This window comes from Eptesicus fuscus, chromosome 15, assembly GCF_027574615.1.
Source record: "Eptesicus fuscus isolate TK198812 chromosome 15, DD_ASM_mEF_20220401, whole genome shotgun sequence".
In the NCBI taxonomy this organism is placed as follows: Eukaryota; Metazoa; Chordata; class Mammalia; order Chiroptera; family Vespertilionidae; genus Eptesicus; species Eptesicus fuscus.
This window is the reverse complement of record NC_072487.1, coordinates 50,214,290-50,230,574: the sequence shown is the minus strand read 5'-3', so window position 1 is coordinate 50,230,574 and position 16,285 is coordinate 50,214,290. Positions and strand designations below refer to the sequence as shown.

The 16,285-nt window shown below is 44.7% G+C and overlaps 1 protein-coding gene across 3 annotated transcripts in view; it reads right to left on the bottom strand.

Moving 5' to 3' along the window:
- RUSC2 (RUN and SH3 domain containing 2) overlaps positions 1-16,285 on the bottom strand; it is a 50,404-nt gene that overhangs the window by 7,747 nt on the left and 26,372 nt on the right. For 2 of the 3 annotated variants that reach the window (XM_054727124.1, XM_054727125.1), the window contains exon 2: positions 2,781-4,871. In XM_054727124.1, coding sequence (XP_054583099.1) covers positions 2,781-4,803 — 2,023 coding nt within the window. In that variant the 5' untranslated portion in view covers positions 4,804-4,871. Of the gene's footprint in view, positions 1-2,780; positions 4,872-13,608; positions 13,634-16,285 lie in introns of those variants that run through there. The other variant, XM_008141931.2, reaches the window with a different exon arrangement.

The window sequence follows — 16,285 nt, the reverse complement described above, 5'->3', positions numbered from 1 at the left end:
TCTTCTTATCAGCTTGCTTCCTAGAGTACCAATTTCATTGTATCCCCTGTGGCCACAACTGCCCTCAGAATAAAGTGGAACCTTCTCAGTCAGGTAGGTGCCCACACCGGCCACAGATTAGGCTTCTTCCGCTCAAACTCCCACACCTGCCATCCTCATCTACACCACCGCTCCCGCCGCAGGCCCATCTTCAAGCATGCTGCCTTTCCTGCTGGGAATGTCTTCTTCCTTTCCACTTATTCCAATATCAGATTTCAAGGCTGAGCTGACCCTGGCTATCAGATTGGGCCCTCTCAACCCTACCTATATTACATACCTCCTATGTAAAGACTGTTTTAATTAGACTACTTAATCCTACTCTTTAAGCATCCTCCCTGCTAAGTTCCCAGGATCGAGTTTGAGGCAGAGGAATATGATGAGGGAAGGGGGAGGATTATTGTGAGGAGTGGGTCTCAGTTCTACCCTCAGGGAATAAGTTTTCTCACTTTTCTACGTGACAACCCTTAAGAAAATTGGAGACAGAGACAGGCCACATTCACCCAAGTCTGCTCTTCTGTAGGTGACACAACCCCACAGTCTCAATTTCTTCTTAAAATGGAGGGCCCGGAACTCCCAGGTGAGCACTAACTGGTTCAGAGGAGTGGGGGACTATCAGCTCCCCTCTGCAGTCTATGAATAAATCCAGTCGTCGTAACTTCTGAAAATCCTTCAAAACTGCTGATTCATTCTGAGTATGCAATCAATTAAATATCCCAAATAACTCAAGTATAGCTCACACATCAAACTTCACGCGGGTCCCTGCTTTATCAGTTCTTTCCAGATGTGGTAAGATCCTTCTGAATCTTGATTTTGCTGCTCAGGATCTCAAAGAGATCTCAGCTTCTTTTGTCATTTATGAATTCATTGAATTGTCACTCATTTTATTATTATTATTATTATTATTAATTTTTTTTTACAGAATCAAGAGAAGACCCCTGTGGTAGGTCACTGGAGACTTATGGAACGCACACCATCTTGATGCAAAAAGTCATCTGACAGAAAACACTTCCAATGCCTCTCCTCCCATCTCTGACCAGGATTACTAGTATTCTTGCCCTCAGAATGCCAGCCACAGGATCCCCTGTGCCTACATATGCCCACCAGATACTGCAGTCTAAGAAGGGAATGGGTTCCAAAGGACTGGCTAATCCCTCTATTTCTGACCTGCATCTTCCCTCCCCTTCTATTCCCTCTCCCAAGGGCAGCTCCTTTGTGTATGTTTAGGTATGAAGTCTTTTGCTGGACTGTGTCTCCATAATGGCAGAGATAATACTATTTATGGTTTTTTAACCCCTTTCCTTTGCTAAGCTAAGACACCCAAGCTAAGGCTGCAGCACAGAAAATTCCCCTTTACCCGCCTTTTCCCTTTTCTTCCAGACCCGCTGAGATCTGGCTTCCACCCTCACTGCTCCCAAATATTGCTTTTAGGATTATCAACCTTACTCTTAGTGATTTCTCTTCAAAACTCATTTGGTTGAACCTAACTCTTTTTGAAACTTTCTCCTCCTCTGGTTCTGTGACTTTGCTCTCTCCTGGTTTTCCTTATATTTTCCTGCCTAATGCTTTTTCGTTTCCTTTGAGGGTTGCTCTGCTCACCCTTAAATCATGGTATCCCCAGGGCTCTATCCTTGTTCCCTTTATAGCTTCACACATTCTTCCTGGATGCTCTCATCCACTCATAGCTTCAACTACCACTTTTATTCCAATGACTCTCCCACATCATGGTGATCTCCTGACCTCCAGGGGTCCTTTCCAATCTACCTTTCACCCAATCAACCAATGAACTTTCTAATAGGCAAATCAAAACAGGCTAAGCTGTTACAAACAAACAAACAAACAAACAAACAAGCCACTTTCTTGATTGAAATCCTTCAGTGGTTCCATCACTTTCCACTAGGGCTATCCTCAATTATTTGTAGTTTCTAGAAAGCAGCAAGTTACTCTGTGCCTCTGTGGTTTTGTGCAGACTACTCTATGACCTAGGATGACCTTACAGACCTGCACAAAGCTAACTCCTAATTGTCTTTCCAGACTGTGCCTGAATGTAAACTGTGTTAGCAGTCCTTCGCTGGCATTTCATTCCGATTCAGATGTTCTGTAAACCGCCATCTCTGCATTTCACTTTCCTGTTTCCATCCTTGGTTGGAATTCCTTGAGGACAGAAACTGTCCCTCTCATCTCTCTATCACCAGCACCCACTTAACATAGAGTCTTTATAAAATCACTACTTACATATTATAAGATAAATAGGAAGTAGCCGGACTAGACCTAAAGGCCAAGTGTCAGCTCTCAGGCTCTTTGAAGAGCGGCTACAATGCCTGATCAAAGAATGAGCTACACTGATACCCAGTGTGGTTTGCCTGTTGGACTGTCCTCGGCTTTTAGACGTAACCCGTAAGCACTGCAAATCCCTATATGTCCCAAACTGAACTCATGCCTCATCCCTTTTCCAGTAAATCTAATTCTGTTGGCAGTCCCTAATCACACTATCATCTTTCCAGTTATCCAGGCTCAGAATCACAATCTTCTGAGTGCTTCCTTTCCCAATCATCCTCTAAGTTCTGTCGATTTTATCTCTTCAGTGCATTTTTTATCCTCTAACCTCCTTCTCCCCTGGACTGGAAAGATGCTTGGTCTAGGCTGAGGAATCGCTAGTGATATGGATGGGGTGGTTGACAGGGCCCTGTCACTGAGGAGGCCATGCATTTATCCGGGTAATCTCCATCCTTTAGGTTCCTTACCGTCAGCTCTAGCTCTTGCATCCCTCTGGGCATGGCTGTTGGCTGGGCTCCCTGGGAGAGCAGAGCCTGGATCCATCAGCTGCATCAGGGAGCCTTGCCCAGAAGCTCTGAGGACAGCAGGTGGCATCTCACTGGACTGGGGGCCCTGATAGACCTGGGTGGACCAGGGCTCTGAGCCAACTAAGTCCATGCCTGGCCCCAGGGGCATGGGTGGTAGACTATGGCTACAGTGAGTACCCTCATCCAGCGAGCCCACCCTATCTTGTTGGGCTTCTTGAATGGGTGAGAAATCCTGGGAGGAGTCCCCAACGCTCACTCGAAGTGGCGGGGAGCCAGAGCCTGCAGCTTTCTTCCGGCCTTTGGCGAGCTCAGCAAAGGAGGTGACCCGCTTAGGGGGGGAGCTGGGCTCAGCCAGAGCTGTAGGGCCCTCACTCAGGCGCACCGGGCAGCTCAACATGCGTTCCAGCGAGCCCAGGCGGACAGGAGGGCTACGCTCCAGGCTGCGATCGTAGCTTCGAGAGCGCTGACGTCCAGTGCCAAGGTTGGGGGGTGAAGTGTTAGTGTAGACTTGCCCCTCAATCACAGTGGGGCCCGTGGGAGCTTCAGCTTCCATGGGCCTCACTTGTTCCTCTGGTTGGGCTTCCGGCTTCTGGAATAGATAATACTCCGAGGGCTGGTTAGGGCCAGGGTCTGGGGCAGAGCTGGGCACAGGACTTATCTTGGTGTGTTCCTCCGAGCAACTGGTGATGGAAGAGCCAGCGGGGCTCGGGGATGACTGGGAGGACAGATCGCAGGTGACAAGTTTATAGTAATTCTGTGTGGCCACAACAAGACGGGCCTGGCTCTGGAAGCAGGCTGTGAGGTCAGCCACCGCTGGGCAGGGCTCACAGTGTGGGCGGTAGGCGTTGCAGTTGGCATCGAGCTCAGGAGATGAGGCATGAGGACAACCGTAGCTCCCTTCCCTTCCTCCACTATCAGGGTGATGGGACTCATAAGACATCTTGGACTCAGCCGGGGAGGGTTGCAGGTCCAGGTAGAAGGCGCCAGGGTCCGAGTGGCTGCAGAAGGAAGAGTCGCTGCAAGATTGTGGGGCAGAGTTGAGATTGGCATGGGAGTTGCCATGCGTCTTGTTGTAGAGGGTGCTGAAGGTGACCAGTACACCGTCTGAGCTGTTGCAGGAGGAGTCACTCACATAGCCCATGGACTGGTCAGCCGCCTCAGACTGACTGGATGTGCTACTGCAGCGGCAGTGCTGGGGTCCTGAGCCTGAGCATCCAGGGTTCCTTGGGGATTCATCTGAACTGAGCTTCCATTCCTGGTCAAAGGAAAAGCCAGAGGTATCACTGGCTCCACCTCCACTGCCACTCCCACCAGGTCCCCCACACTCATCCAGCTCCATGGTCTCCGTTTCCAGCTCTGGCCGGCAGCAGTGGTTACTGCTGCACTGCTGGGGATCCAAGGTTGTCACCGGCTCCTGTTCCTGCCCCTCCACCACTCCAGCCCGACTCTGCGTTGCCCCCCATGGCCTGCCGGCTCTGGGGCCAGGTGGTGGCAGCTGGAAAGAGGATAGATGGAAAGTGGGCTGGCCAGCTCCATGCAGGTGGAAGGACTGCTGGGTGGCACTGTCACCAATGCTGTCATCATATAAGTCACCAAGTCCTGGCTCAGCCACGCCCCCCTGCAGCAGGAAGGGATTATGTCGTTTAGGGGCCCCAGGGCCTCTTCCATCCCGACCCCTGCTCTTGGTGCTGCTGTCTGCAGACCGTGCAGATCCCCCTGGAGCAGAGTGCAGACTGTTGTATAGCAGGGAGTCAGCTTGTCCTAGATCTTGTTCCGGTTGGCTTATGCCCAGCTCTGGTGGGCAGAAGGGATTGGGTCTTGTGCTCCCACCACCTCCACTTGCTCCCCCACAGCACTGCCTGTCTGGGACTTGACAGTGTACCAGGGGGATGTGGTGGACGATGAGGGTCTCTCCAGTAAGCTTTGGGGGACTATCCATTCTGGAAAGTTCGAACAAGGGCATCAACAGCACCAGACACTGCCCCCGGAGCCCGATGGGGCAGAACGCATTTCATCAGGAGAGCTTGGCACCTGGAGAGAGAGGGAAAGAAAGGGAAGCTAATGTCACTTCCCTGGAAGTCTGAGACATGCCCTTCCTCGTATGATTTTCAGATGAAGAAAAGCCCAAGGGGAGAAAAGACTCAGAGTCCAGATGGAGCTTGATATCACAGCCCAATAGGACAAGGGGTATCCCAACACACTTTCTGCATCATACAGGTCCAGCCCTGAGTTCCCCCTTCATTTTAATTTGCCATGTGTCCACTGTGAGCCAGGCCCTCTTTAATGCCACATACAAAGATCTGGGGATCTCAGGGACAGCATTTTCTTCTTATCAAGGACCCTATTCTTAGCTGTAAACAATGACTAATCCTCAGTAAAAATAAAAAGTATGAATAGTGAAGCAACTAAGAAAACACCACTAGGATGTCTGATATGGTGCTAAGCACTAAGGGGATACAGAGATGCCTTAGACACAGCTACAGCACGGAATTTTACAGATGAGGAGAAAATCACAAATTCTAAATCATGTCCTAATAGCAATAAATTATAATTTTGCAAGAAAAGTATTTTTAGGTATACTCTGTCATTTGACCCCTATGTCATCTTAAGACTCCTTTTCTCCTCTCCTAAACCGCAGAATACTTGCCGCTCTCTGATGACTGTGGGCTAAGATCCTCACTCTCCCTACTACTGTATTGACGCTTCTTGAATGCAGAGGCCAAGGTGGGCATTAGAGTGACTGCAAGTATGGCTGATGCCAACTTCTTCCTTCTCAATGGAGGTGGGGTCTATTTTTATCTCCTTTCTATCAATCTAGCACAACATCACATAGACCTGGTCAAATATAAGAGGCATAATACATTCTTAATATTTGTCTAGCGCAGGATATAGATCTTCTGAAGTATCCAAATTCTGCTCAGTTTTAGCCTATAACTTTCATTATGGGATCCTTTAGAAAATCTTCTCTCCCCAGTTTTACCTCTGATAGGCTAAGGTTCTCTCTTGTTCAAGGTTTCCAAGAACACAGAGCCCCCTTTGAGCTTCTCTGGTCTCCTGGCCAGACTAGGCAAGTTCTAGTCTCCTGTGCTACCAAGTTCAGATCCTAACAGTCTTTACTTGCTCTGACTCCTCATTCATTCATTTCTCTTTCTTCCCTTTTATTCCTGTCATTTTCCTTTCATCCACCATGAGTCTAAATCCCCCATCATTTAGACTCATTTAGTTAAACTCTTAATACTACCAATTCTTAAAAATTTAACTCATTTAGATCATAGGATCACAGCTCTTCATGTAAAGTACAATAAAGAGCTAGGCAAGTTCATGCTCAAAAACATGAACAGGTAATACATGAGATTAAAAAATTCAAATGGCTAATAAATACATGTGTGAGGGACACAGTAGTATGATATAACTATGTGTGTTAGGTTAAATTACATTAAAATTTAAAAGCAAGTACTTATCTTTCTTCTTCCTTTCTGAGAGGAAGGCTCCTTTATTTTGGCCTTCTAAGCTTATTTGTGTGGATTAGGGTAATGAGTATATATGGAGGAACGCAGAAACTAGAGAGGCTAAACTGAGCTATAATATTAAAAGTTATAGAAACATGGGAATAAATCTTTGTTATCTTAGATTAGGCGATGGTTTCTTAGATATGACACCAAAAACATAAATGATAAGTGACAAAATAAGTAAGGTAAGATGAACTTCATAAAAATTAAAAACCTTTGTGCCTCAAAGGATACCATCAAGAAAATAAAATGAAAAGACAACCCCACAGAATAGGAAAAAATATTTGCAAAATCTGATAAGAGGTTTCTGATCAGAAGCCTAGCAATTAAAAAAAAAAAAAAAAGATGTATAATCTGCCCTGGCTGGTGTGGCTCACTTGGTTGGAGCATTATCCATGCATGCATCAAAAGGTTGCTGGTTCGATTCCTGTTCATCGCAAATATCTAGGGTGTGGGTTCATCCCTGGTGGGGGTGTGTATGGGACTCGACCGATCAATGTTTCTCTCACACATTGGTATTTCTCTTTCTCTCTCCTTTTCCCTCTCTCTAGGACCAGTAGGGCATATCCTCAGGTGAGGAATAAAAAATAAAAAAATAAAAAAAATGACCCTGCCGGCGTGGCTCAGTGGTTGAGTGTCGACCTATGAACCAGGAGGTCATGGTTCGATTCCGGTCAGGGCACATGTCCGGGTTGCGGGCTCGATCCCCAGGGTGGGGTGTGCAGGAGGCAGATGATCAATAATTCTCTCTCATCATTGATGTTTCTATCTCTCTCTCTCTCTTCCTTCCTCTCTCTCTGAAATCAATACAAATATATTTTATTTAAAAAAATAGGTTTTATTGATTTTGAGAGAGAGAGGAAGAGAGAGATGGAAACATCTCATCATCGGCTGCCTCCTTCACACCCCCTATTTGGGGATTGAGCCTGCAACTTGGGCATGTAACCTGACTGGGAATCGAACCAGCAACCTCTTGATTCCTGGGTCGACACTCAGCCGCTGAGCCACACCAGCCGGGCAATACAAATATATTTTTAAAAAAATATTAGACAGCCTCTTCAATAAATGGTGCTGGGAAATTTGGTCAGATACATGCAAAATAATGAAACTAGACCACCAACTTACACCGTACACAAAAATAAACTCAAAATATATCCCAAGAAAACAGAAACACCAATCAGAAAGGATATATGCACACCTATGTTCATAGCAGCACAGTTTACCATAGCTAAGATTTGGAAACAGCCTAAGTGCCCATCAGCAGATGAGTGAATTAGAAAGCTGTGGTACATTTACACAATGGACTACTATGCTGAAGGAATTCTTACCATTTGCAATAGCATGGATGGAACTGGAGAGCATTTTGCTAAGCGAAATAAGCCAGTCAGTGAAAGAAAAATATCACATGATTTCACTCATTTATGGAATGTAATAAACAACATAGACTGATGAACAAAAATAGAACCAGAGTCATAGAAGCATTGAACAGACTGTGCAACCTATGAGGGAAGGCAGAGGGGTGTGTGTGAGGGGATAAGAGATCAACCAAAGGACTTGTATACATGCATATGAGCATAACCAATGGACACAGATGGGGCGGGGGGAGGATGTGCTGGGGAGTGGGTGGCCAGGGAGTGGTCAATGGGGGAAAAAGGAGACTTATGTAATACTTTAAACAATAAATAATTTAAATAGAAAAAAGATGTATAACCCAATTAAAAACCGGGTAAAGAATTTGAATAGACATTTCTCCAAAGACCTACAAATGGTCAATAAGCACATGAAAAGATGCTCAATATCATTAGTCATTAGAGAAAGAAAAATCACAACACTTCACCCCCACTATGTTAGCTAAGATAACAGACAGTGACAAATGTTGGTGAGGATGTGGAGAAACCGGAACCCCAAACACTGCTGCAGCAGTGTAAAATGGTGCCATGTGGCCACTTTGGAAAAACAGTCTGGCAGTTCTTCAAAATGTTAAACATAAAGTTACCATATGAGACAGCCCTCCGACTCCTAGGTATATACCCAAGAGAAATTAAAACATATATTTACACAAAAGCTTGTATATGAATATTCATAGCAACATTATAAATATGTACAGCAGCCAAAAAAGTGGGAACAATACAAATGTCCATCAACTAATAATAGATGGACATAATGTGGTATATACATGTAAAAGAATATTATTTAGCAATAAAAGGAATGAAATACTAATACATGCTATAACATGAATGAATCTTAAAATGCTAAGTGAAAGAAACCAGTCATAAAAGGCTTCTTTGTATGATGTTGTATGAGCCCATTTACATGAAATGTCCACAATAGGCAATTCAACAGAAACAGAATGTAAATGAGTAGCTGCCAGGGACTGGAACCCTGGGATGGGGAGTGACTGCAAATGGGCATGGAGGTTCTTTTTGGGGTGATTCAAATGCTCTGAAATTAGACAGTGGTGATGGTTACACAAGTCTGTGAATAAAATAAAAAAGGAATTTTATGGTATGTCATAATCTCTCTATTTTATAAAAGGATGAATTCTATGGCATATGAATTATAACTTAATAAAGCTGTCATTTAAAACATTTTTTAAAATAGAAAAAAGGAGTAGAGTTTATGGGAAGAGAGAGGTAAGGAGAGGTGAGGGAGGGAACCAGTGTTGAGCAGTGGAGGATACTGGGCATTTACAGAGAGAAAGGTGAGAATAAGAAAAGAGAGGAACATGCCTTAACTGGTTTGGCTCAGTGGATAGAGTGTTGGCCTGCGGACTGAAAGGTCCCAGGTTCGATTCCAGTCAAGGGCAAGTACCTTGATGGCGGGCACATCCCCAGTGGGGGGTGTGCAGGAGGCAGCTGATAGATGTTTCTCTCTCATCGATGTTTCTAACTATCCCTCTCCCTTCCTTTCTGTAAAAAAAATAAATAAAATATATTTTTAAGAAAAGAAAAGAAAGGAACAGCCCACCTGGCGTGGCTCAGTGGTTGAGCTGACTTATGAACCAGGAGGTCACAGTTCAATTTCCTGTCAGGGCACATGCCAGGTTTCGGGCTGGATCCCCAGTGTGGGGCCTGCAAGAGGCAGCCAATCAGTGATACTCTCTCATCATTGATGTTTCTCTCTCTCTCTCTCCTCCCTTCCTCTCTGAGATCAATTTAAAAAATATATATTAAAAAACAAATAAACAAAAAAGTTTTAAGATTTATAAAAAAAAAGAAAAGAGAGGAACAGCCACCTTAAAGCGTGGGGTTTTGTAGAGAGAGATAAAATGGATTTTTTAAAGTTTTGCTATGAGATCATTTTCCTTTCACTCCTCCCATCTTTTCTATTCCTTTGCCGAGAAAACTTTGGGCTCAAATATATATGCCACAAAGATAACAGGAAGTTGTAAACACCCTAAAATTTCAATAATAGTCAACTTAAAAATGTACAGAACAGGATATCATTAAAATAATGTGTTAATATGATTATCGACTTAGGAAAATGTTCACAAAATATTAAGTGAAGACAGCAGATCACAAACAGCACGTACAGTCTGACACCATTTTTGTAAATAAATATATCTAATCTGTCTTAGTTCAGGCTGCTATAACAGAGTACCTCAGACGGGGTGGCTTATAAAAGGCAGACATTTATTTCTCACAGCATCAAGGGGCCAGCCTGGTTGTGTCCTGGTGAAAGCCCTCTTCTGGTCCATCCTGGCACCTTCTTGCTGCGTCCCCACAGGGCATAAGGAACAAGGGCTCGCTCTGGAGCCTGCTTTATAAGGGCACTAATCCCATTCATGACCTAATGACCTCCCACAGGCCCCCCTCTTACTCTCATTACCTTTGGGAGTTAGGATTCAACATATGAATTTGGGGGGACACAGACATTCAGACCACAGTGGTATGCATGGAAGAAAATTCAAAAGCATATACAACAAATGTTAACAATGCTTATCTCTGTTGAGTGATTTTGGATTATTTTTAATTTTATTCTTTTGTTTCGTCTGTATTTTCTAATTTGTATACCATAAACACCCATTACGTACATAATTCAAACAGTTTTTTTCTCCTTTAAACACCACAGATACCGTGGTTCAGGGGTTGGGGAGGGGTTTCCCCTTAACATATGGTACTAGGTTTCCCTAGGACCCAGGCCATAATCCAAGGTCTGGACTAGCAGGAGCATAGAAAGCTTTCTTGTACATATAGCAGTAATTTTGGGTGTACCTATGGGCTATAGCCATCACTTGATCTTCAATGAATATTTTCCCCCCTTTTTAAAGCACCATTTTCAAGAGGCATTCACAAGTATACACACATAAGAATTTATGATTCTGACCCACAAAACTGTTACTGGGTCATACATGCATTCAAATGGAAAAACATAGTGACATACAGAGTCTAGACAGAAAGCTGATCTTCTCAACCAGGGATAAGGAACAAATGGCTATGGAAGGTGATGAAGAACCTTTGGCTGGAGGGCTCTGACAGTTGTATTATTATATCATGTTTACATATCTGTCCCCCAGACTGTCCTTGAGGTCAAAAACTGTGATACAGCTAACTCTATGTCCCCAGAACCCACACATAGTGCTTGGAACACAGTAGGTGCTTGGAACACAGTAGGTGCTTGTTATTTGTTGACTCCTATTTTATCCATTTAAAAATTGACATGTCTTTTTTTTTTTATTATTGAAGTTAGGAGTTTTTTTAAAAAAATTATTCTGGATATAAGTCTTTTTCAGGTATACAAGTTGTCCCCCCAAAATGTATACACACTTTAAGAGCTGATAGCTTAACTTTGAAAATTAAATGTATTTTAATAAACACTGCCTTTATAATTATTCAAAGTGTGTGCATACATTTTTTGGGGACACCCATTATGTGTTGAGAATATCTTCTCTCAGCCTGTGGCTTTGCCCTTTTGTTTTCTTAATGGTTTTATTTTTTAAAAATAATAGAAACTTTTTTTAAAGAAACTTTTAATTTTATGCAGTTTCATTGATCTTTTTTTCTTTTTTCTTTTAGGGTTAAAGCTTTCTATGTCTCATCTAAGAAATCTTTGCCAATCCTAAGACCATAAATAAAATTTCCTGTTTTTTCCCCTAAAAACTGTATAGTTTTAGCTTTTCATTTAGGTCGTACTAAATCCTATTTTAAGTATAAAACTCTTTCACTGGTTGATTATATTTTATTTTATATTTTTGTATCTCAGGGGTCTTACTCCTTCCTGATTTCCACACAATCAAGGGAAATACCTGCCAATCGTTCCTCCACAGACAACTCTAGTTCAGCCAACTAAGGTGAAGTTCTGTAGGCATCTCACGAGATTTTATATCCACGCTTCCCCCACCCTCAAACTTTCACATGCCCTTTTTTACGTATGTCATCTCACTGATCCTCACAACTCACCAAAGTGGCAGAACCACTTTCATTTTAAAAAATAAGGAAATCGGTGCCCAGAAAAAGAAAATGACTTGCCCAAGATCATTGTGAATAAATGACACAATTAAGATGGGACGCAGGAATCCTCACCTTGGACTTTTTTTTCTTGCTCGGTTAAGAATGTAACGAGAATATATTGTACAGCTGACTTATTTCAAATACCACATTTAGCAAGAACACATCCCTTTGACTTCTTTCCTGGGAGTGACTTGTCTGTTCCATAACAAGACAAGTTTCATACTGTGGCCCGTGAGCCCTAATAAAGGTGAAGAGGAAACAAGAAGGTGGCAGAGCTCTTTTCATAAGAGCGTCTTACATAATTTGCATTTACTCGCTTTTTTTTTTCTAATCTAACTGTCCCTCTCATGTCACTGCCCCAGGCTCTAATAACACTCCTCAATCCCACATCTGGCCCTAGTTCCCAGCCCTCATGTCTCTGCCCCGTTCACAGTTCCCCAAACCCTTTCCCCTGCTCTGAAGTTCATATTCCTCAGTGCTTCCTGGGAACTAACACCTTCTTACAACTTCCCAGTATACTCCTCAACCATATATTTGCATAATTAGGTTAATTTATGCAATATCCTCACCTGAGGGTATTTTTCCCATTGATTTCTAGAGAGAATGGGAGGGAGAGAGAGAGAAACATTGATGTGAGAGAGACACAACGATTGGTTGTCTCCCGAACATGCCCTTATTGGGACTGGAGAACTTGCAACGGAGGTACATGCCCTTGACAAGGAATCAAATCCGAGACCCTTCCATCTGCAGGCTGACACTCTAACCACTTAGCAACCGGCCAGGGCTTAGCATATGTTTTTGAATCTCCCACTAAGGTGGTCAAAGGAAATGAGAATTTAAGGAACTCTTTCTATCTGCTCAGTAATAGGATAACTCTGGGCAAGAAAATGTTCCTAAACTTCAAAGACAGGTTTCCCTGACTTTGATCATCAGCATTTTCAGTCATAGAACCCCTCCCCTCTCTTCTTGGCCTCCTAAAGGACGATGGGGAAGACAGCGGTACTCAGCTGCTGCTCTGCAGCAACCTGACCTTGACCTGAGGTCCCAGGAGGAGCCGCAGTAGGACTGATAACCTTTTTCCTGCCAGGGTCCTCTCTTGGGCAGGAACGGAGGGAAGAGAGCAGGAGGGTGAATTCAGGAATGTCAGCTTATGCTTAGGTCTCTTCCTGTTAGAAATCGAAGTCTGTATAAGAAGATTAATTATAACAGGTCAGGTGCCCTAGGCATCACACTGCCTGCCTTCCCCTCCTTCCCCCACGCTGTGGAGCCTCTTGGCCAACATTCTTTTTCACTCCATCCATCCTTCCTGGAGCCTGGTGGTTCCCATAGTGCCAGACGATACAGTATGTGTGTCGGTGTGCATGCGTGCTTGCGTGGAAAGAAAGGATGGGCTGCATGCTTCCCAGCCCTTCCTCCTGAAAGCTGCATGGATCCTTGCTTCTTCTCCATCATAAACTTGCAATGGTTCTGGTGCTGTCTCCTCCCAGTAAGCCTCTGTTTCCTAGATCTGACCCCTCCACCGGGACCCACACTCCAGCAGCTTCACTAGAAAAGCCCAGAAAGCAAGCAGAGGCTCTTCTTCTACACACACACACACACAATGCATTAGCCCAGCCCCTGCTTTTCCCCATCTCTGCACCACAGCCCAAATCTATGCATGGATGAGCTTGTCTGATGTCTGCTTCTCATGCTCCATCTCACTCTCTTTTTAGGAAGGACAAAGCCAATCCTAGAAACTAGGGTCCGAATGTGCTGATCCGTTATCCTTCGATCGCGCCCCGCCCCTCCCCCAGCTCCGCGGAGCCATACCTCTGTCCGGAGCCTCGCGCGGAACCCCAAGCTGTTCCTTTTGCCCTCCGACCGAGCGCTACCTTGACAGTTCCGGCTGCGGGGGCCACACAGCGGGGACGGGGCTGGTGTCTTAAGGTCTGATTTCTGTTAACACAATGGCATTGTTGCTAATGCAAGGAGGCTGCGCAATCCCAGCCCCAATATCCTTGCTGCCGCCGCTGGTGCTGCGGTGACGTTGCTGCTAAGGGAAGGGGGAAGGGAGAGGAGGGGAGAGGAGCAGGCGCGCCCACAGCACCGCCGCTCGGCCTCCCTCCCTGTCAGTCCCCGAGGGCCTTGAGCCTAGGGGAGGGGGAGGCTGGAGAAAGGAGACGGCCTCCGAGGGCAGTCGGCGCTGCACGATGGGAACTCTCCAGGCAGCAAAGGAAATCAGGGAGAGCACGGGGCCTAGCTCCTCTCGTCCTTAAAGAGTCTCAGGAAAAAGCCTGGGCAGAGGCGTAGAGTTTCCTTCCTTCCTTCGGCCGCTCCTTGTAGATTTTAGCCAGAAACCTCTCCCTGCTCTTTTTGTCCACTCTAAGGGACTTCTTGTTTTCCAGCCTTTTCCTTTCCCTGGGATTCCAGACTAGCCTGGGGTGGAGCCGCCAGCCGGGCGGGGTTCCCGAAGCCCTGCAGGGAGGCTGCGGGGACAAGCAGTCACACCAAGTCCGGTCTTTACGGAGGGGATGCCCGCCTAGACTCAGCCCCTTCAGCAATGGGGTCCGTCTCAGAGAGAAGACCGGGTCAGAAGCTTCCGCTACACACAGGGCGGTAGGGAGCCTTAGGACCACGATGGCTGCAGGGCTCCCTAACACAGGGTCCGCTAATGTAAATGAGAAGAACCGTCCCCTCTCACCTAATCAGTTTTTGGCCAGTGCTGAGTATGGTCTGTGGGGAGGCAGCATCCATCCAGGCCAACAGGATTTTCTAGGGGAAGGAAGTGCTCTCCCCTAGGTCAGAAAAAAAGAAAAGAAAAAAAGAATCTCTTCTGCCTGTAGACCTACAGAGAGAGCCCTTTAAGCCTTCCCTGCTTCTCCCTCCTCAGGTTCTGGGCCAGGCTTGTGGGAATCAGTCAACAGGAGAGAAGCCACAGCCACAGCCAGTTACACAGTCAGTAGCAGCATGTCTGTCCACTTCATGCCACTGCCCCCTGCTGCCACCCTTGAACACAGAGGTGGTCTCAAGCTGGGCTCGCCTAAGCACTCGCCCTGCGTAGGGCTCCTCCCAGCGTTGACCACTATCTGGACTCCAGAGCCATGCCCTTGGATTTCAGGTCACTAGAAAGAAGGCTTGGGCCCACTGGCCAGGAACATAGCAGCCAATATTCAGTGCATAGGACAGTATAATTTTTATTTTGTGTTCCTTATAAAACCTAGCATCGTGCTTGGTATATAGAAGGTGGTTAGTCATAGTCTTGTTCAAGAAGAATAGTCCAGAAAGAGATGTGCCTTGAGTGTAAATGAATGTGTGGTGGGTAGTTCTGACTCAAAAGGCTTGGACGAGAAGACCCCTGCTGTTCATGTAAAAAAAAAAAAAGGTCAATTTTAAAAAGGTGTCATTAAATATTGGGGGACCGATTCACAAATTATATAAATGTTGAAGCACTATGTTGTACATTTGAAACTAAAATAAAATCATATTGGATGTCAAAAACAAAAAGAAAGCTTAGGAAAAAAAAAGAATAACTCTTCATGACCTTGAGTTAGGCAACACATTCTTAGACAATAAAAAATAGTAAGGTTAACTTCAAAAAAATTTAAAACATTTCTGCATCAAAGGACACAATCAAGATAGTGAAAACACAACCCACAGAGAAAATATTTGCAAATTACATATCTGATAAGGAAAGTCTATCCAGAACATTTTAAAAATTCAACAACTCAACAATAAAAAGAACACAACCCAATTAAAATATGGGCAAAGGGTCTGAATAGGCATTTCTCCAAAGAAAACATACAAATGGTCAGTAGCACATTAAAAGAATCTCAATATCATTAGTTATTAGGAAAGTGCAAATCAAAATTAAAATGAGATACCACTTTACCATACTAGACTGACTAAAATAAAAAAGACAGACAATAACAAGTATTGATGATGCAGAGAAATTGGAACCCTCATATACTGCTGTAAGGATTTTAAAATGGAGTGATCACTTTGTATTTTATCTTAGCCATCACTGACATTGTCAACCCAGGAACCTCAGACAATTCCCCCTTTCTTTTGTTTTCAACACCAAGATTCTTTTAAAAACAAACTATGTTAACTCTTTTTTCCCCTAACCATTTCTTTTTAAAAAAAATTTCTTTATTGATTAAGGTATCACATATTTGTCCTCATCCCCCCAATCCCATCCTACACCCCTCCCCACACATGCCCCCACCCCCCTGTTGTCCTTAACTGCTGGTTAGGCTCATATGCTTGCACACAAGTCCTTTGGTTGATCTCTCCCCTTTACCCCCACCCTTCCCTACCCTCTCTCTGAGGCCCGACAGTCTGATCCATGCCTCCTTATTTCTGGGTCTGTTCTTGTTCATCAGTCTATGTTGTTCATTATTTTCCCCTAGATGAGTGAGATCATGTGGAGGCCCAGAGTTCCTCGTGGGCCAATTTCCCAAGCATTCTAATTGTGTGGTCAGAATGACAAGCTTTGGACCACTAGCAA